Source organism: Dufourea novaeangliae, unplaced genomic scaffold (genome assembly GCF_001272555.1).
Source record: "Dufourea novaeangliae isolate 0120121106 unplaced genomic scaffold, ASM127255v1 scaffold260, whole genome shotgun sequence".
In the NCBI taxonomy this organism is placed as follows: domain Eukaryota; kingdom Metazoa; phylum Arthropoda; class Insecta; order Hymenoptera; family Halictidae; genus Dufourea; species Dufourea novaeangliae.
In genome coordinates this window covers 60,670-77,301 of record NW_015374130.1, presented here as the reverse complement: position 1 = coordinate 77,301, position 16,632 = coordinate 60,670, and the positions used below count along the sequence as shown (strand labels likewise).

General features: G+C 36.3%; 1 protein-coding gene across 1 annotated transcript in view; it reads left to right on the top strand.

Moving 5' to 3' along the window:
* The first annotated feature begins 435 nt into the window (after positions 1–435).
* The window catches only part of LOC107191239 (Y+L amino acid transporter 2), a 61,132-nt gene continuing 44,935 nt past the window's right edge, over positions 436–16,632 (top strand). Inside the window, exon 1 of the mRNA XM_015580229.1 lies at positions 436–1,139. Within this exon, the coding sequence (XP_015435715.1) occupies positions 881–1,139 (259 nt within the window). The 5' untranslated portion in view covers positions 436–880. The remainder of the gene's footprint in view (positions 1,140–16,632) is intronic.

The window sequence follows — 16,632 nt, the reverse complement described above, 5'->3', positions numbered from 1 at the left end:
GTTTCACTATTGCTGTATTTCACTCGTTCCAAATGCATTCTAATCATTCTCTTTGTCACGTGGTATCACCTAACTCACTTCGTCGACATTAGCATTCCAGTCAGTGATGAAAATACGAATATCTTTGTCCTTGCAGTAGCGCGAGAAAAAAATGGACAATAGAACAGAGATGAAATTTTGACGAATGCGGACCCACATTTCTCGTAGAGACGTCAACTTTCCAGCTCCCAAAATAAGTAATACCTGATTCCTTTGAATTTGCAAATAAAACCGTTCGCACGACAATTTCAAGGTTACCGATCTTGGAACGCACAGAACGAAGGAGTTCGAACCGTCGAAAGTTTCAAGGTGACACAATCCGCTTGGTCGCGCAAAAGGACCTGCGGCCAAGAACTGAAAACGGTGTATATAATTTTCCCGCGTTTCTGTCAAAATAAACTCTCCGGTCAGCTGATCGGGAGTTGAATGAACAGGAGGACAAAGTGCGTACGAGCGAAACATCGAGCGAACACGAGGAGCGCGGGCCAACACGAATTAGAAGTATGGTGTCCGCGAGACGGCGACTCTGTCGTTGTTGCAGACGGGATTGCAGCAGTCGAGCACGTGTATCCACCGAGTAAAGGACGCCACGCGGTCTCCCCGTCCTCTACGCTGCTGCCTCTCGCTTCCTCTTCCGTTTCCCCTCCCCCCTCCTGTCTTTTTTCGTATTCACACGTGCATATCGTATCGGTCGTGTGTCTCAACGCGGCATGATCAACGGGACCGTTCAGTACGTTTTCGTCGGTTAATCGGGAAGTGTCGCGGGCGAGCAACAGTTTTAACCGAGTGAAACGAAGAAACGGAATAGGAGAGAGGACTCCCATACACATACACACACGAGATGCCGGACAAAGTCGCGCCGGCTGAAAAGCAGGTCTTAGGGACCGCCAAATCCGGCGACTCCAACACCGTGAAATTGAAAAAGGAGCTCGGACTATGGGACGGTGTTGCGATCATCGTCGGGATCATCGTGGGCGCCGGAATCTTCGTCTCGCCGAAAGGTGTTTTGAGGAACAGCGGCAGCGTCGGACAAGCGCTAATTGTATGGATATTTTCCGGGCTGTTATCTCTGGTCGGTGCCCTCTGTTACGCGGAGCTTGGTAAGCGTTGAAACCCATACCGATGTTTCCGAAAGATCGAAGCCCGGCGTCTATTTCGTCCTTTAGAATTACCGCATGCCATGTGGTCTAATCGCGCGCGCGCACGCGTGTGCGGCTTACGTCATGATTCGCGTTCGATGAACCCCGTGCACGTTGCAATCAACTTTCGGGGGAGGATAAAGATGAAATTTTTAAATAAAAAGTGACAGTAATGACTACAACGAAAAACTTTATTACTTATATGTATTTTGAAACGTAATATGCATACTGACGCTTTCTAAATCTTTGTCCACCAGAGCTAGGTAAAACCGTTGTTCATTTTAATATGGCCAATAGCTTGAGTTATTTCGGAGCTTTGTAAAATTGTTAATATAAATTAGTGTTTTATTTGAATGATATTGAAACATACGATGTTATTTTAACGTTTTATTAGATTCGTTTTCTGTTATACCTTCCTGAAGGAACTTACAAATGATAACGCTTGTAACAGTAATACGTCCGTATTAAAGTTGCTCCAATATTTAATATTTTTCGTTAAATTTCATTTAGCTCCCTTTCCCACCCTCATTCACCCCAATTTCGTATTATTAAACAATGTGTCGATTTTTTTTGCTGCAGTTCCGAAAAGACTCAACACATCCGGTTTTAGTGAAACTAGCTAAAATCGTCCCAAATACAGGGGTCTTGCGATTATGGTCTCTAACTCGGGTCCGCGAGGGGACGATAATCATGGAGTACGCGAAACGTTTCTCACCTTCGTGAATACGTTTTTTTCCCGAAGCTCGAGCCTCGACAACTCGCCTTTGTAGAGTATTCCGAACATAGAAAAGGACAAGCCAGTGAAAAACAGAGAGAGAGAGAGAGAGAGAGAGTTTAGTTTCCCACTCGACTCGGCTACATGGCCCGCCTGCGACGCTCTCGCCGACCAATGGTTATATTATAGCTGATCACACAGTCCAATTGTGTGTGTACCGTTTCGGCCAATAATAATAAGACGTTTGAATGGAGGTGATCCAGCTACATTTAATTCGTCGGCAGCTCTCTGGGCAGGCGCTGACGATTGAACGCTTCGACTAATATAATCGTCGTACATTCCCCCGCTCCGTCCGTCGAGTCCATCGAGCGCATACATTGTTGCACGGTGCTCCGAGACGGCTTCCCATTCACGAGCCAAAAAAGGTTACATTCCCGGATATCGGTGAGACAACGCTAATGCAACGATGAAACTTTTTTATTTTTGATTCGTTGTTAATGAATCTTTTACTAGTATATTGGTCAGATTTTTCTAATTAAAATGATACCAAACACGACATAATTTGGATCATATTCACTCATGTAGAAAGTGTTAATATTTCATATTCGTTCAGTATCGCTTTCGACAAATCATATGTAAATATGATTCAAATTGTGTCGTGTTTGGTATCATTTTAATAAGAAAAATCTCACCAATATGTTCATAAAAATTTCATTAATAAAGAACTAAAAATAAAAAAGTTTTATCGTTGCATTAGTATTCTCTCACCGACACCCGGGAATGTAACCTTTTTGTGGGCTCCCAATGTTGAGTCGTCGGCTTGTGAACGGGAGAGCCACCTCGGCGCGCCGCGGCAACAAAGTATGTAGTTGTCTAGTTTCACGGCCTCCCGCCCCCCAGTGGTGGGGATGACGCCTAGACAATAATTACATATCAACAAAGAGTCAGTAATCGCGAGGCCCGTGTACTTCGAAATGAACATATATGTAAAAAGGTTTTTGGCATAATTGAATATTAATTGAATGTAATGCTATAATCATGGGAAAATTATTCACTGTGACAAGAGACATGTTAACACTTTGCCGGCCGCGCATTTATCGAAGCGCCGTTACGGTACCGCCGGCGAGATTCACGCAAGTACTACTGCTCGCCAACGGTGATATTTACGCAACTTTTCGCAACATAAGTAGTTGGAATATTATCCGCGAAAAAAGATTTCAATAAAAGATAGTCGGGTGAATAGGGAGGGGAAAACAGTTGAAACCAATGTTCCCTGATCGTCAAATGTTGCTTTTCCATAATATGTCTACCTATACAAACGTCGATATGAAGCATCATTGTTGGCGAACATAAGTCACGCGTACGTGACAGCGGCCGATAACCGTTGGCGAGCAAAAGTCACGCCAGCGTGACAGCGGCCGGCAAAGTGTTAACGTTATGATGATAACGAATAAAGCGTGTTTTGAATCGCAGTTGGTGGATGGGTCCACATACAATAATTAGTTTGGATCAGTTTTAGAAAATTTATTGCAGTACCGCCCTATGTCACGATTTCAGCTGCAGGGTGAGTAGGTCGTTCTACGTGCTACGTCACTTTGTGTGTTTAGTATATAAAGATATACATATCTGTTATTTTAGTGTTATCTCAGTATTTACAATTGCGCTAAAAAACCGATTACATATGTTCATTTGGAAGTACATATTTGGGACAATTTTGCTTTTCAGAACTACATCCCAATTACGTGTTGCTAAATAATTACCAACAATACCAGGAAGGGTCAAAATTATCCCCAAAGTGTTCTCTACAGGGCGTAGTAGGTTTCGAAAACTGATTACCGTGATATTTTTGCGACACGAACGTTTGTCGAGTACTTTAGAGAAAACATATACGGTCACACGTTATAGATGCTCCAACCTTTTCATTTTATTGCACGGGCACGTGTATCTACGGACAGACCTACCGATTCTTGCATCACCTCTCCAAGCAGACTCGCCAAGTACATACATATACTTAGCACACATTGTGCTCAGGTCCCGTTCACCGATTCTGATGAAAGCTTGAATGAAAATCTTCAGATTATTTACTTATTTCTGGACTGTGGATATTAACTTGTTTATAAATTACAATAAGCTTGGAAAAAACAATGGAATATTTTAAGTCTTTACAGTTTTGTGACTGGAAATTATCACTACTAGTTACCATTTGCATATCTGGTTAGAACTAGGTTTATACTTTTTACGAATCGCTACTTATTTTACCAGTGAAACCACTGGAAAGTGTTTAAAATGAATTAAAATAGACGATGGATTTTGATGAAATTCAGCTAATATCTCTCTTGAAAATTGAGAGCCGGTCTCAAAGATAATTTTCATACAACTTTATTTATTAAGTAATAAAATAAAAGTACTAACCATGTTGTATGGTTATAAATAAAATGCAGTGCAACGGAATATCACAGCATGTTTCTTTTCCATGTTACAAAGGTCATTAATATTTTGCTAAATAGAATTTCATGCCTTTCATAACGTAAGGATAATTGAAATTTTGTAAAATACTAATTCAGTAGGGAAATTCTTCCCCATTGTATGTTATTTTTAATTCTTTATTGTATTCTTTTATAATTTTCGTTTGAAAATTGGAAAATATTTTCTATTTTTTATTTTGTATTTCAAATCATTTTCAACCGAGCCTGTTATACTCTTGATGGTTTTTATTTATCGATCGGAATGTTATCGTCTTCGCGTACTTCCGTTATCTATATTATCACTGGAAAAGTTGGAATTTATTTACTAGGCCTCTAGTGACGGTGCATTTATGAAATTGATATCTAATTTATTCACACCGGCAAACCAATTTGTACGTAGATTCACAATATTTCATTTTAGGCAGCAGAATAGTTATTCGGTTATTTGTTGATTCGTTGTATCAGTTACACAGATGTTTTTTAATTAAATTAATCTTCACATAAATAATTATTTCAATGATAAATGATTTCTCATTTGGAAATTTTTATGAAAAGGAGAAATAATTATTTTTTATCCTAACAGATATGAGTAAATTATTAAAAATAATAAAGTTATTTGTTATTTAGAAAAGTAGCTTCAGCTACTATTTATTAATTATTGTTTATTACTTGTTATTTATTATTTATCGTTCCTTCATTTAAGGTTATATGTTTTATTTTCAGTACAACATAATCTTCAAAATAAATAAGTTATTCGAGTAATTATTGAGATGAATTTCGTTTAAATGAAACATGTAGTTGTTATTGACAATGAAAATCTTATATCTATTTGTTATTTATTACAAATTACTTAAGTACAAAAATTTGTCTTATTGAAATCGCATTTTTCATACATAGAACGTCGTGTATAATCAGCAAATACATATGCATTATATGTATACCTATTACTATTACTACTTATTATTGGCAGACTACGGATTTTTATGCAAAATTACATTTCATAAAGTAATTCATAAAGACCAGCGCAAATGTAGGTATTTCATTTTACTCATAAGTTTCTTATTGGGTTTACAAGTAGAATAGAACATTCGTTGCACCTAATGAAAGTGTTGTGTTTAATTGGATTCCCCAGAGCACTGTAGGGAATAAATGGAAGCTCCAATCTGCATATAACAGCATTAATTACCTTAATACGCATGATAAGATTTTTTTAAGTGTTATAAAGTCGCATCAACTATTTACATTTGGTTATACATATTAGCGACGATACTGTGAAGAGTTACATTTTATCATACATCATTGAGTTTGTTAGGAAGTAGATTACTTCTGAAATTCGCTTATTATCACTGAAATTTTCTCTTCGGGTTTCTTTAATTTGAAATTACAAACGGGACACAGTATAGTATATTTTGGGCAGTTTAAAAGGATGTGCTTTACCTGTTATTTGGCAATTGCATACATTACCAATTGGAGGGTCGCTGTGTCCAGGTGTGTACTAGTCGTAGTCTTTTTAATATTATTTTTTGTTTCCGATCAAAATTTGTAGTAGTTATATTTTTATTCGGAAATTCTTAATCTCCATTTTGTACGGTTCTGCAAAATGTTTCCATTCATTACTCCTCAAATATTGAAAGTTTTCCTTGTAATATCTGTAAGTTCAGGAAATTTTGATACACATATTCTGGAATAGAATTGATAAGGAAGATTTTGTATCTATGCAAGATAATGCATCGATAAACGTCCACACTTAAAGCCAAACGTTGGTTTCCAGAGAATCATACAACGGTACGTCTATTATCCGATAGTTGGTTATCAGAACTCCGATCATCAAAAATACTGATTATCGAGACAAACATTGTGTCACAAATATTTTCTAAAAGGGTTAGATTAGTAGTTCCAAAGATTGTACATACATGTTTGGGGGAGCACAGGCAAACATACCATTTATTATGACACTTACATGGGAACAACAGAAACCCTGACTTGCAGATTGGAATGAAACCTTGTGGGTTTATAAAGTGATTTATGACAAAAATAACAATATGTTTCATTCATACCCAATCGCTCTTTAAGGGTATGAAAACTAACTTTAAAGTCAAATAGGAACTGCCACTTTTTCGCGTATGACTTTTAAAGTACAAGAGATAGGAAAACAGGTTTCAAACAAAAGTTTAATGGTACAATAAGCGTTATAAATGCGTCTTAACAAAATTTTGAAAGTAAACTTAAACGTTATTTTATAAGAGAAAACCATTTTTTGAAATTTTGTCAACGCAAGTTCATAGCGCTTATTGTATCATTAAACTTTTGTTCGAAACATTTTTTTAAATCTCTTGTACTTTAAGAGTTATACGCGAAAAAGTGACAGTGCAAATTTTACTTTGAGATTAGTTTTCATACCCTTACAAGGCGATCGGGCTTGAATGAAACATACCGTTATTCTTGTCTTGAATCACTTTATAAACTCACAAAGTTTCATTCCAATCCGCTAGTCAACATACGTAGTGTTCCCTTATTAGGCGAAATTGAAGTAAGCAAATCATGCAAAGCTTAAATTATTGTCAACAGAATACAAATACTCGTTTCGAAAACTGCAATCGCGATGATAGTCAGGAGTGATTAGAAATACATAAAGATAGACCAGGATATAAAATTATGGATAAAGATGATATTGTTTCATTTATTTTTGTTGAAGAAAGTAACGACATATAGATGAAAAAATGGCGGGAACATGTACTGTCTCATTGCATTGCAAGGTGAACACACATTAGGTGGTATTTAAAGATTCATTTGGTTGTTGTGCAATCTTTCATGCATTAAAAATCCATACCTCAAAATTGTTTCAATATTCTGTTACGAGCCCGGGCCGTAGCAACGCGAGAGGCCTGCGAGTGTAGATTTTCCAAGGAATATGGTATCAGTTTGTTAGTAAGGTGCGCGGACGAATCTGACGCGACGCTAGAGAGCCGCTAGGATGTTTGAAAGCGAGGACGAACCTAATGCGAAATCCAGGGAGCCTCTAGGAATAGAGTCACTTGCGGACGAACCTGATTCGAAATCAGGGAGCCGTAGGAAGGTGAAACTCGTGAACGAACCCGATGCGAAATCGGGGAGCCGTAAGTTTGGTCAAATTTCGTGGACGAACCCGCTGCGATATCAGGGAGCCACTGGGTTGAAAATATTCTTGGATAAATGTAATGCACGGACGAACCTGATGCGAAATCCGGGAGCCATTAGGAAATGTTAGTTGGTGCCTCGTAAGTTTTGAGTTTATGATTAATACAACTCGAGCGGTAAAGTAGTATTAGTGTGGGAACGGTCGAGCTGATATTATTCTAAACTAGAGGAAACTAGTATGTCGATAATACTAATGATTTCTGGATCGTGTATGGGTTCAAAATGAACTACACAAATTTATAAAATAACTGTATATTAACTAATCAGTCTTTAGTTACAAATGTGTTGTGTAGTGTTGTCGCGTAGTAGTAAGCAATAAGAAAATAATAATTATTACCGAAAAAAATATGTGCTCCGTGTTAACGCACTGGTGATGCAGGGGTTGCAAGTGGATTTTACGGAATAATGCCAAGTACTAATTCTAGCCGAAATATAAACAAAGTGTTTGCGGTTTACTACACGGTTAACTGGATTCGAAAGGGAACTTTAGCCTGATCTCACCAACGTAATGACCAACTCACAAGAACGTGACGCGACGTGACTCTAAAGGCGACGGTACAGTTCTGATCCCCCGAGGGTTGAAATGAACGGGTTTATATAGGCCTAGAAATTGGTGGGGATGCTATGAAATTTACGTTTTGGTATTAGTTGTTTGGTTACCACGTCGTGGGAACTGAACGGGGTTCTGCTCCCCCGCTTACTCGAGAATTTAATTAATATATATTGAAAATTGTAAAAGTTTAAATTTTCATTCGTGCGTGATTCCTTATCTCATCTACGTCTGTTTACATTGTATGCCGACTGTCGGTCGCTGGCCTTGGATGTTCAACCCACGACGCTTGCCAGCACGTTTTTTCGAGCTGGCTGGCTCGCCATAGTTATTTAAAGATTTATTCAAAACCTTCGGATAAAATATATAAATAAAAGATGAAAATATCACCGACGTTATGAATAAAACGCCCCGAATAAAAAAAGTATCTTTTATTTGTCGGATAATTCTCGTCGAATAAATTTATTCAAGTTTCGAATAACGAATAAAATTTTTTTATCTTTTATTCATTATTCAAAATTTTTATTTGGATAAAAATTTTGCCCATCTCTGCCCTCCAGTCACTTTCTCCCCTTCTTCTGCGATGTGCAAGCGAGAGAGGAATGACTCCATCGCTACTTCTGTCCTTCGGTCTCGCTTCATCCCTACCATAAGACCGCACAGTCTGTTATATGTATATGCCTATGTATAGTTCATATCAGGAACCTGAAGATTCAGTATGGTATTGTATCGTATAGTTTAATTTTTTGCCTATAGATGGATAAGTTCTCGAAAATATCATTCGGGATCCCGGCCGATCTCGCCCGACTTCTCCCGACCCGACCCAAGGCTCAGGAATACCGTGATTGCGTGTACCCGTATACACCCCTGCAAAACTCACATCCGTGGATCATAGATCAACGTACATTTTCAAATATTCCTTCCGTATCTATATTGTCTGTTGTCATACAACCTTGAATTAATGTACTTCCAAATGAATTTTTTGTTTGTATTCAATATGTCGCGCAGTGACTCACTTACAATATCGGACCCCTGTAAATATAAAAAGTAATTTTATATCGAAAGAATTGCTTTTAGGACCTACATATTAATTGACTAGACATTTTTTACTCCCCTCGGTGAGTACTACAAGTTTCTAAAGCCCTAGACCCTTCTGTTTTATCACCCTATATGTGAAACTGTGATTCTCCTAGACCAGGGAGGCACAGACCGCGGCCCTCCGTTGATTTGCTAGCGGCCCGCCACACCATGCGTTATTTTAACTTTTAACAAGTCACACGATAGGCGATTTTTACAAATTGCAACATGCGTACAACAAAGTAGCTGGTAAAGATGAGTTGATTACTCAACTTTACAACCACATTTTTTATCCTTTCAATGCAAGTTAAATCTATTATAAACCCAATTAAAGGCAGAGAATTACGTCCTTTTCCCTAATTACAAGAAAATTTCAGAAATGTTCAATGTCAACTTGAAGACTGTATATGTTGAAAAGATTGATAATTTGATATCAGCCTTCAAGGATCGTTTTTCTGATTTTCAAAAAGTAAAACCGTTGCTAGATTTATTTCGCAACCATTTTGCCATTTTGCCTGATAATGCATCTAAGTTAATACAGCTTGAACTCATCGACATGCAAAACGATGAGAACCTGCGAAATGAATTTAATGAAGACAGTTTATTAAACTTCTATCGTTGTATATCGATAAAAACAGTTATAAATCGTTGATAGATAATGCATTAAAATGCGCAAGTCTCTTTCCGTCAACATATTGTATATCTGTGAACAAACTTTTTCAGTCATGAATATTAACAAATCGGAAAATAGGAATCGCTTCACTAATGAAAATTTAGAATATTTTTGCGCTTGGCTACTACAAAAATCGAACCAAATATTAAAACAATTGCTAAATCAATGCAATGTCACGCATCAAATTAAATTATTTATTTACTTTTTACTATCTTCCTTTGTAACAATATATGATAAATATAAACAAAACAAATAACATATGATAAATAACTTTCATGTCTTTTCTTTGCCGGCCCTCCCATAAGTCACAGTAAATCTATGTGGCCCTTGATCTTAACAAGTCTGTGCATCCCTGTCCTAGACCAATTGTCCGAAAAATCTCTTAGAACACAAAAGTACGTGATTCGATAGAATGCTAAATAAGATGTATGTTTGTGTGAATTTCATATAATATTCCTTTGTACTGAATCAGTCTCCGAAATGGAAGTATTGTAGGATAACCTGTACAAGAAAGTACCGATAGGAATAATGTATTCGCATCTAATGTATAATGCATTCTCAACTATGTATTCGCCCACACTCCTTATGTGTGGTATGTATTACGTATTTAAGTGATCTTACCGTCAGAATTAACAATTATAATTAGTATAACCTTGATTAATATTCTTATTCTTAGTTAAAACTACATAGACATATTGTGACAGACAAAAGAAAGTTTCAAATTGGCATTTTTATACGTATACGAGTAGGTACCTTGTTCCATATGCGTTGAAATTTGAATTAGTGAACAAAAATAAAAGAAAAATGATATGGTGTAAATCGTCAGACTGTCTCAATATACAAAATGTTCATCAACTTTAATCCTTTAACGCCCAGACCCTTAAATCGTTATAACGTTATGAGACATATACATACGTATACATTAGGGTGGACCTTAGCTATACATACCTGGTGAAAATTTTTTTGCGAGATTTTTTTCACATCGCCTCCTAAAATTGTTTCATTGGGTAAAATAATAATTGCTGTAAAATAAGTTGATCGGATAATAGGAAGACGTGGCACATCCACGTTGAAGTTTGAAATAAATATGAATAGAAATATGGGAAGAAAAGACTTTTAATTATGCTGAAATGTCCTTTTTGTACACAATATTAACAATAATAGTGCCATAATATAATTTTTTCAATATAGTAGTCAAGTAATACTTATGTTTTTTATAATTATGTTTGTTAAATATTATATTTTTCGTATTTTACTGGAAGTATCAATTCTTTCAGTTATTTTCTTATATTACGTTTAAATTAGTAATAATATTAATTTAAAAAGTTGATGAGTGAAAGTTCGACATTAATATTTCATATTTAATAATAATATCCATATGTTTAACTTGAAGTGGTGAATATTAGACCATAAGGAGGCGAAGAAAAGAAATACGGTTATTGAGTTTCAATACTTTTTAATAGCCGCAAAACAATTCTAAAAACAAATTACAAATTTTTCATTGGAGTAGTTTTTTTTTTGTGTCCGGAAAGCGCTTTCTATAATCTGATACAATTTGCATTATAAATTGTTTCTCTTGTTCATTACGCGATAGTGCCTCATTAAACTGTTGCATGAGTTTGTCTCCTCGTTCTGTCGAATCGTTAAGTACAGCTAAATTACGTACTATATTTAAGCCAACATTATAATTAGGATCACTTGACCAGTCTGAAGGATCCATATAAGACTCCAACGGATTTTCTATTAATTCTTCTTCATCTTCAGATGATGATGATGATAATTTTGTTGATTCTTCTTAATTAAATGATATATATAAAAACAACATATATATAAACAACATATATATATATATAAAAACATGCGAGTAAAGAAACGTAATATAGGATAACACAAATTACATAACTATGTAAAAATACACGTGGGATCGGGACCTCCATACCCAACACAGAAGCAAATAATAACATCATTGGAAAAGAGGAGGGTTCCGTGGAGCAGTGGGTAGAGTCTCTGTTTTTGACGCTGTTTCCTTCTCTTATAAGACGCGGTTGCCTCTATAAGATCCGGGTAGTCCTTTTTTCCTTTCATTTATCATCATGAGCAATGTCGAAAAGATAGTCTAATTTTTGAAGAAAATCGTGCTCTCGTTTTTCCTGCAATGGTGTTCGGCGTTTGCATGTCTTCTGCAATGTCTTCCACTCCTGATACAATGCTTCCACTTTTTCAATACTCCTATCTAATTTCCGTGTTGGAATACGAGCTTTAATTTTACTTTACGCAGATTGTCAAATAACACGCGTAAGACGTGTCTATTAGATGACAAGTTAGCACCAATGATTTGACTTTCGTCATGCTCGAGAAGATAGAAATTTTTCTTCCTCTGGTTTCAATTTTCGATTTGAATTTTTACAGTTATTGTCACGATCACGCTGTGTTGTTATCTCTGATCGCTCAGAATAAACTAACTGAATCGGTATTGCTGCAAGGGTTTCTAGGCTAGGCGTTCTGCCCTTTTCTAAACGGTATTTCCTTCTCCACAGGTAGGGACCTAACGGCTTCTGATTTAGGACTCTTGAGGGATTTGAGTATTATACCTGGGCAGCTGAGACAGCATTTTCAAGGCTAAGGTTTAATTCACGATGTCGAAGTCTGTATCTCATATTTCGGTGTTGCTGCGGGCCACTCACGCTGAAATGTCTCCGAGGCGAAAGAATTGATGTTACAAAAACCTTATAAACATTTGACTTTTACAATATTGGACCTTGTAGTAGAGACTGAGAAGTATCCCCGAATTTTTTTAAATTTTTTGGAAGCCTGCAAAGTAAAAAAAATAGGTCTGGACATTAGAAACCTAGGGGGTGGCGGAAGCAGTAAAAATAACGGGTTCCGAAGGGTTAACATCGTACACTTTATAAAGTTTTCGAGACTCCAGAAACAAAGTTACGACAAATTTCGAAAAAAGTGCATTAGTGTAACCCTCTTACTAATTTTAATAAGATTTACGAACCAGTAATTTTGGCTTCTTCGGTAGTACACCAGTGTTAATGGAAGCTGTTTAGTACACGCGATTCTCTCGAGCAGGTTTGCAATAGTGTATTGTAAACGGGAGAATATTGCATCTACGATTACAGCGGAGATTAACAAACACATTTGTATATTTAGATTGTGATGATTTAAACGTGTCAACTCGAGTTCAATATTTACATTGGCAATGTAAATTTATTCTCGCTGCGTGCCCGAACATTATTCCTTCTCGACAATTACGGAGTCGATCGATCACGCAAAAAATCGTTAGTGAACACACGAAGATCAGTCGGAGACTTGCTCTCTCACGAGGAAACGAAACGAGTTAAGGGGGGATCCTCATGTAAAACGCTCAAAACGACGTAATCTTTAAAATTTTTTTTTAAAGAGACGATAAAATGAAAATTGTTGAAACTTTTATTATGTTGGCAACATTTTTAGATACAAAAAAAATTGTCGTCATTGCCAAATAGTTTATTTACAAGTACTTTTATTAAAAGATTTCATCGTCGGTAAACCTAAAAATTCAGTAAAAAGTGCAAAATTGAAAAAATAACAGGACTTAGAAAAAAAATTTCGATTTTTACGGAAAAATTTTTGCTTTAATTCTGCAATAAAAATGATTGAATTTGAACAAAATACTAAACAAGTAGGTTTACATAGAAGGAAATTTAGTAATCTACATGCATGTCAAAGGGCAATTCGATTGGTTGAATAGTTTATGAGTAATGTTGCACGCCAATTTGAAAAATGTGGTTTTGAGAAAAACGCGATTAAAGTTTCAAGTATGGAAAAGTAACAAATTTCTTACACTCTCAGCACTTGTAGGCTAATCTGCTATTCCAGGCCCACAAAGCAAACCTTCTGTTTTCTTGTAAAAGCTTTGTTGTTCTATTTGTTGCTGTTTACGAGTTCTTCTAGCTTCTTTTGAACTACTTTTAGTACGCTGCTCTTGTCGCGTCACCCGCTGCGCATCTTGGTTTTCGGCGTAAAACTTACAGTGAGGTTTAATTTGTAAGTTTAGGGTATTAAATGTTTTTAAAATAGCGTAATAGCCTTAATTAAAAATGCCGGCAGCAATATAAGCGGCAATTTCTATTATTTTCGAGCCGGAATGCAGGTGCTTAGGAGCCAAACGCCCTACTGTAGAATTGAAACTCTCATTGGCATTCTGTGTATGGCGGCCTAAGCACATTTCTAAAAGATCACTCCTCGAAAAATCTTCATAAATTGGTAAGATATGCATAGGAGTAAACACGATGTCATCATTACTCGCAGTATACAATTTTCTTGGTGAAGCACTCTCGCCTAGAGGTGCACTATCTTTTTCACAAAATTGATTTCTTTGGAAATGTCTTTTACGGCTTCGGGAAGAATGAGAACTATCCCCTTTACTGCCTTTTGGGTTCATTTTGGCGCACGAAAATTTCTAAATACACAGTACGAAATTCGGAGCACAACTGACTCGAGCAACGAAACGACGCTTTTCTCAGTCATGTATACTAATGCTTACAAATATGTATACATATAGATACAAATACATAGGCATACTATACATAGGTATAGGGATCGTCGAGTGTCCTATTGCATAAAAGGGACCGAGCGAAGAGGCACCGAGCCGATGGGTCAGCTCTAGATTCAACTGCGAATTTCGCTCAGGGGCTTTAAGAATACATTTTTGAGATATTTTACTAACGATTTATGGAATAAAATTTTTTTCCATTTTTTGGTCCTGTTACATGAGGATCCCCCCTTAAGTATTTGACCGAAAACCGCGGTAATTCGCCGACCTTTGTCTCCCAACGTTTGAAAGTTAACGAAATCCTTTTCAAGTGTTCATGTTGATTGTACAAACTCCTCTCGATTATCGTCTGGTTTGTTCTATACGATTATTGTCCAGGTGTTATCCCCCCCCCCCACATACTTTGTTGACCCTCCGCTTTCAAGAGAAGTCTGTAGATGAATTCTGTGGTTATGCAGACAAGCACCTGTTATGTACGAAGACAGTCTCGTCACCTCTTAACCCTATCGGGAATTAGAATGTATCCGGCTAGATTACGTAGTTATCCACGAGGTGTTACGTTAAAAAAAAATATTGCAATTTAAGCGAAATCCAATATTAAATTCATACGCATTAGGCAAAACAACGTAGTCGAAATAATGTGGAGAATACGACGGTTACTCGTAACTCTCTTTTGGGATCGCTTTTTATTTTCTATTTCTATTAATCTGCGTGTACTATAACTTAGTTTGTATAAAATAAAACGAACAGAATTATATTCCATATTTCCATTTTACCAGGAATAGCAGACTACTAATAATATAACTACATATGTAACTTGTTTTTTACAAAAAAAAAAATATAAAATAAACACAAAATAATACAAAATAAAAATATTATGCACAGTGAAGTAAATACACATTTATATTGTAAGACCTATTTTACATTCGTTTTGTCAAATTCAATTTCTTTCCTATCCATTTTGAAGTTACGAATAGTGGCGTTCATTTTCTAAATTTCTTCAAAGCATGTTATATAGTCCACTCGCGAAGGTCTGTATTAATTGTAAGTGAGGTTCATATTTTTCAGAATTATATCTTTATCTCGAAATTATTTTAATCGTCATCAGCATATACCTTCTAATAATCTTCATAAAAAAACACCAATGTTGAGTGGCTACAACCACGTTGTTCCCTTATTAGAACTCGCACCGTTCGCAAATGTCGTGAATGCTTGTTTTTAAAAAAAAAAGTTGTTTCCTGTATTGTCGCTGTTGACGGACTGAATTTTCAAAACGCCCTTTTATACAAGATTGTTGGTGCGATACTAATCACGCCATTGGACGGCGACGCGAGCGCCGTGTATCGTGTGTGGTTGGTAGTACTGCGGCGTGCTAAGTTGGTTCGCGTTGCGGGTTTTCTCACGCTTGTTCTCTTTGTTCGAACGCTCAACGAGCGTGTTCATATGCTTAATAAAGTTCTTCGTTGTGCGTTTACACAGTTGTGAGTTTGTTTCTCGCCTTAATCCCTAACAAAGATGAACAACATAAACTTGATCATCTCAGTTATTTCTGTCACTACTAAACCAATTTAAATTGTCCTCTTTTTAAGTACTTTGATTTAGAGTTTAGAGGGGCTTACTGGCTGACTATATCATATTTTTTGTAGGTAATTTTTTTTCAAAGATTCCGAGGTCACCTTTTAGTTTTTCAAATGGAATCCTATAATTCTTTCTGCCTAATATACTTTTTTTGTGATTTGAACAGAAGATACGGTGGAGAAGTGTATTTTAGAGAAATCCTGCACTGCCATACCCACGAACCCTGCAGAGTTGTGTGAGATGTGTGTGAGAGGTCAGAACCATTTTAATCGCACCATAACGCCGTGTTTGTGTATGACAGATGACAGTGGAGGATTCCTTTAAAATACATTTTTTCGTTGTTTCTATATATGCAAAAAAACTTACTATATTTAAATAATTTTTTGTTTTGTACGTAAAGATATTTTCGCATTGCAAAGTGACATCTTTTTAAACTAGTTAAAAAAACGATCTTTTCCGATTCGAATGTAAAAAAAATATCAAATTCGTATTATTAATAGTTGCGGAGATAAGAATTCTTTTGTGAAGGTAGTTTTCGTAAAAATTAATGAAAATTGCCAAATTTCGGGGTCTGTATTGTTTAAACAATTTCGAAACCAGCAAAATAATGACTTAACTCCTCCCTCCTATTTTTACACAGCTATAACATATTCCAACTTGAACAAAATCCCAGACA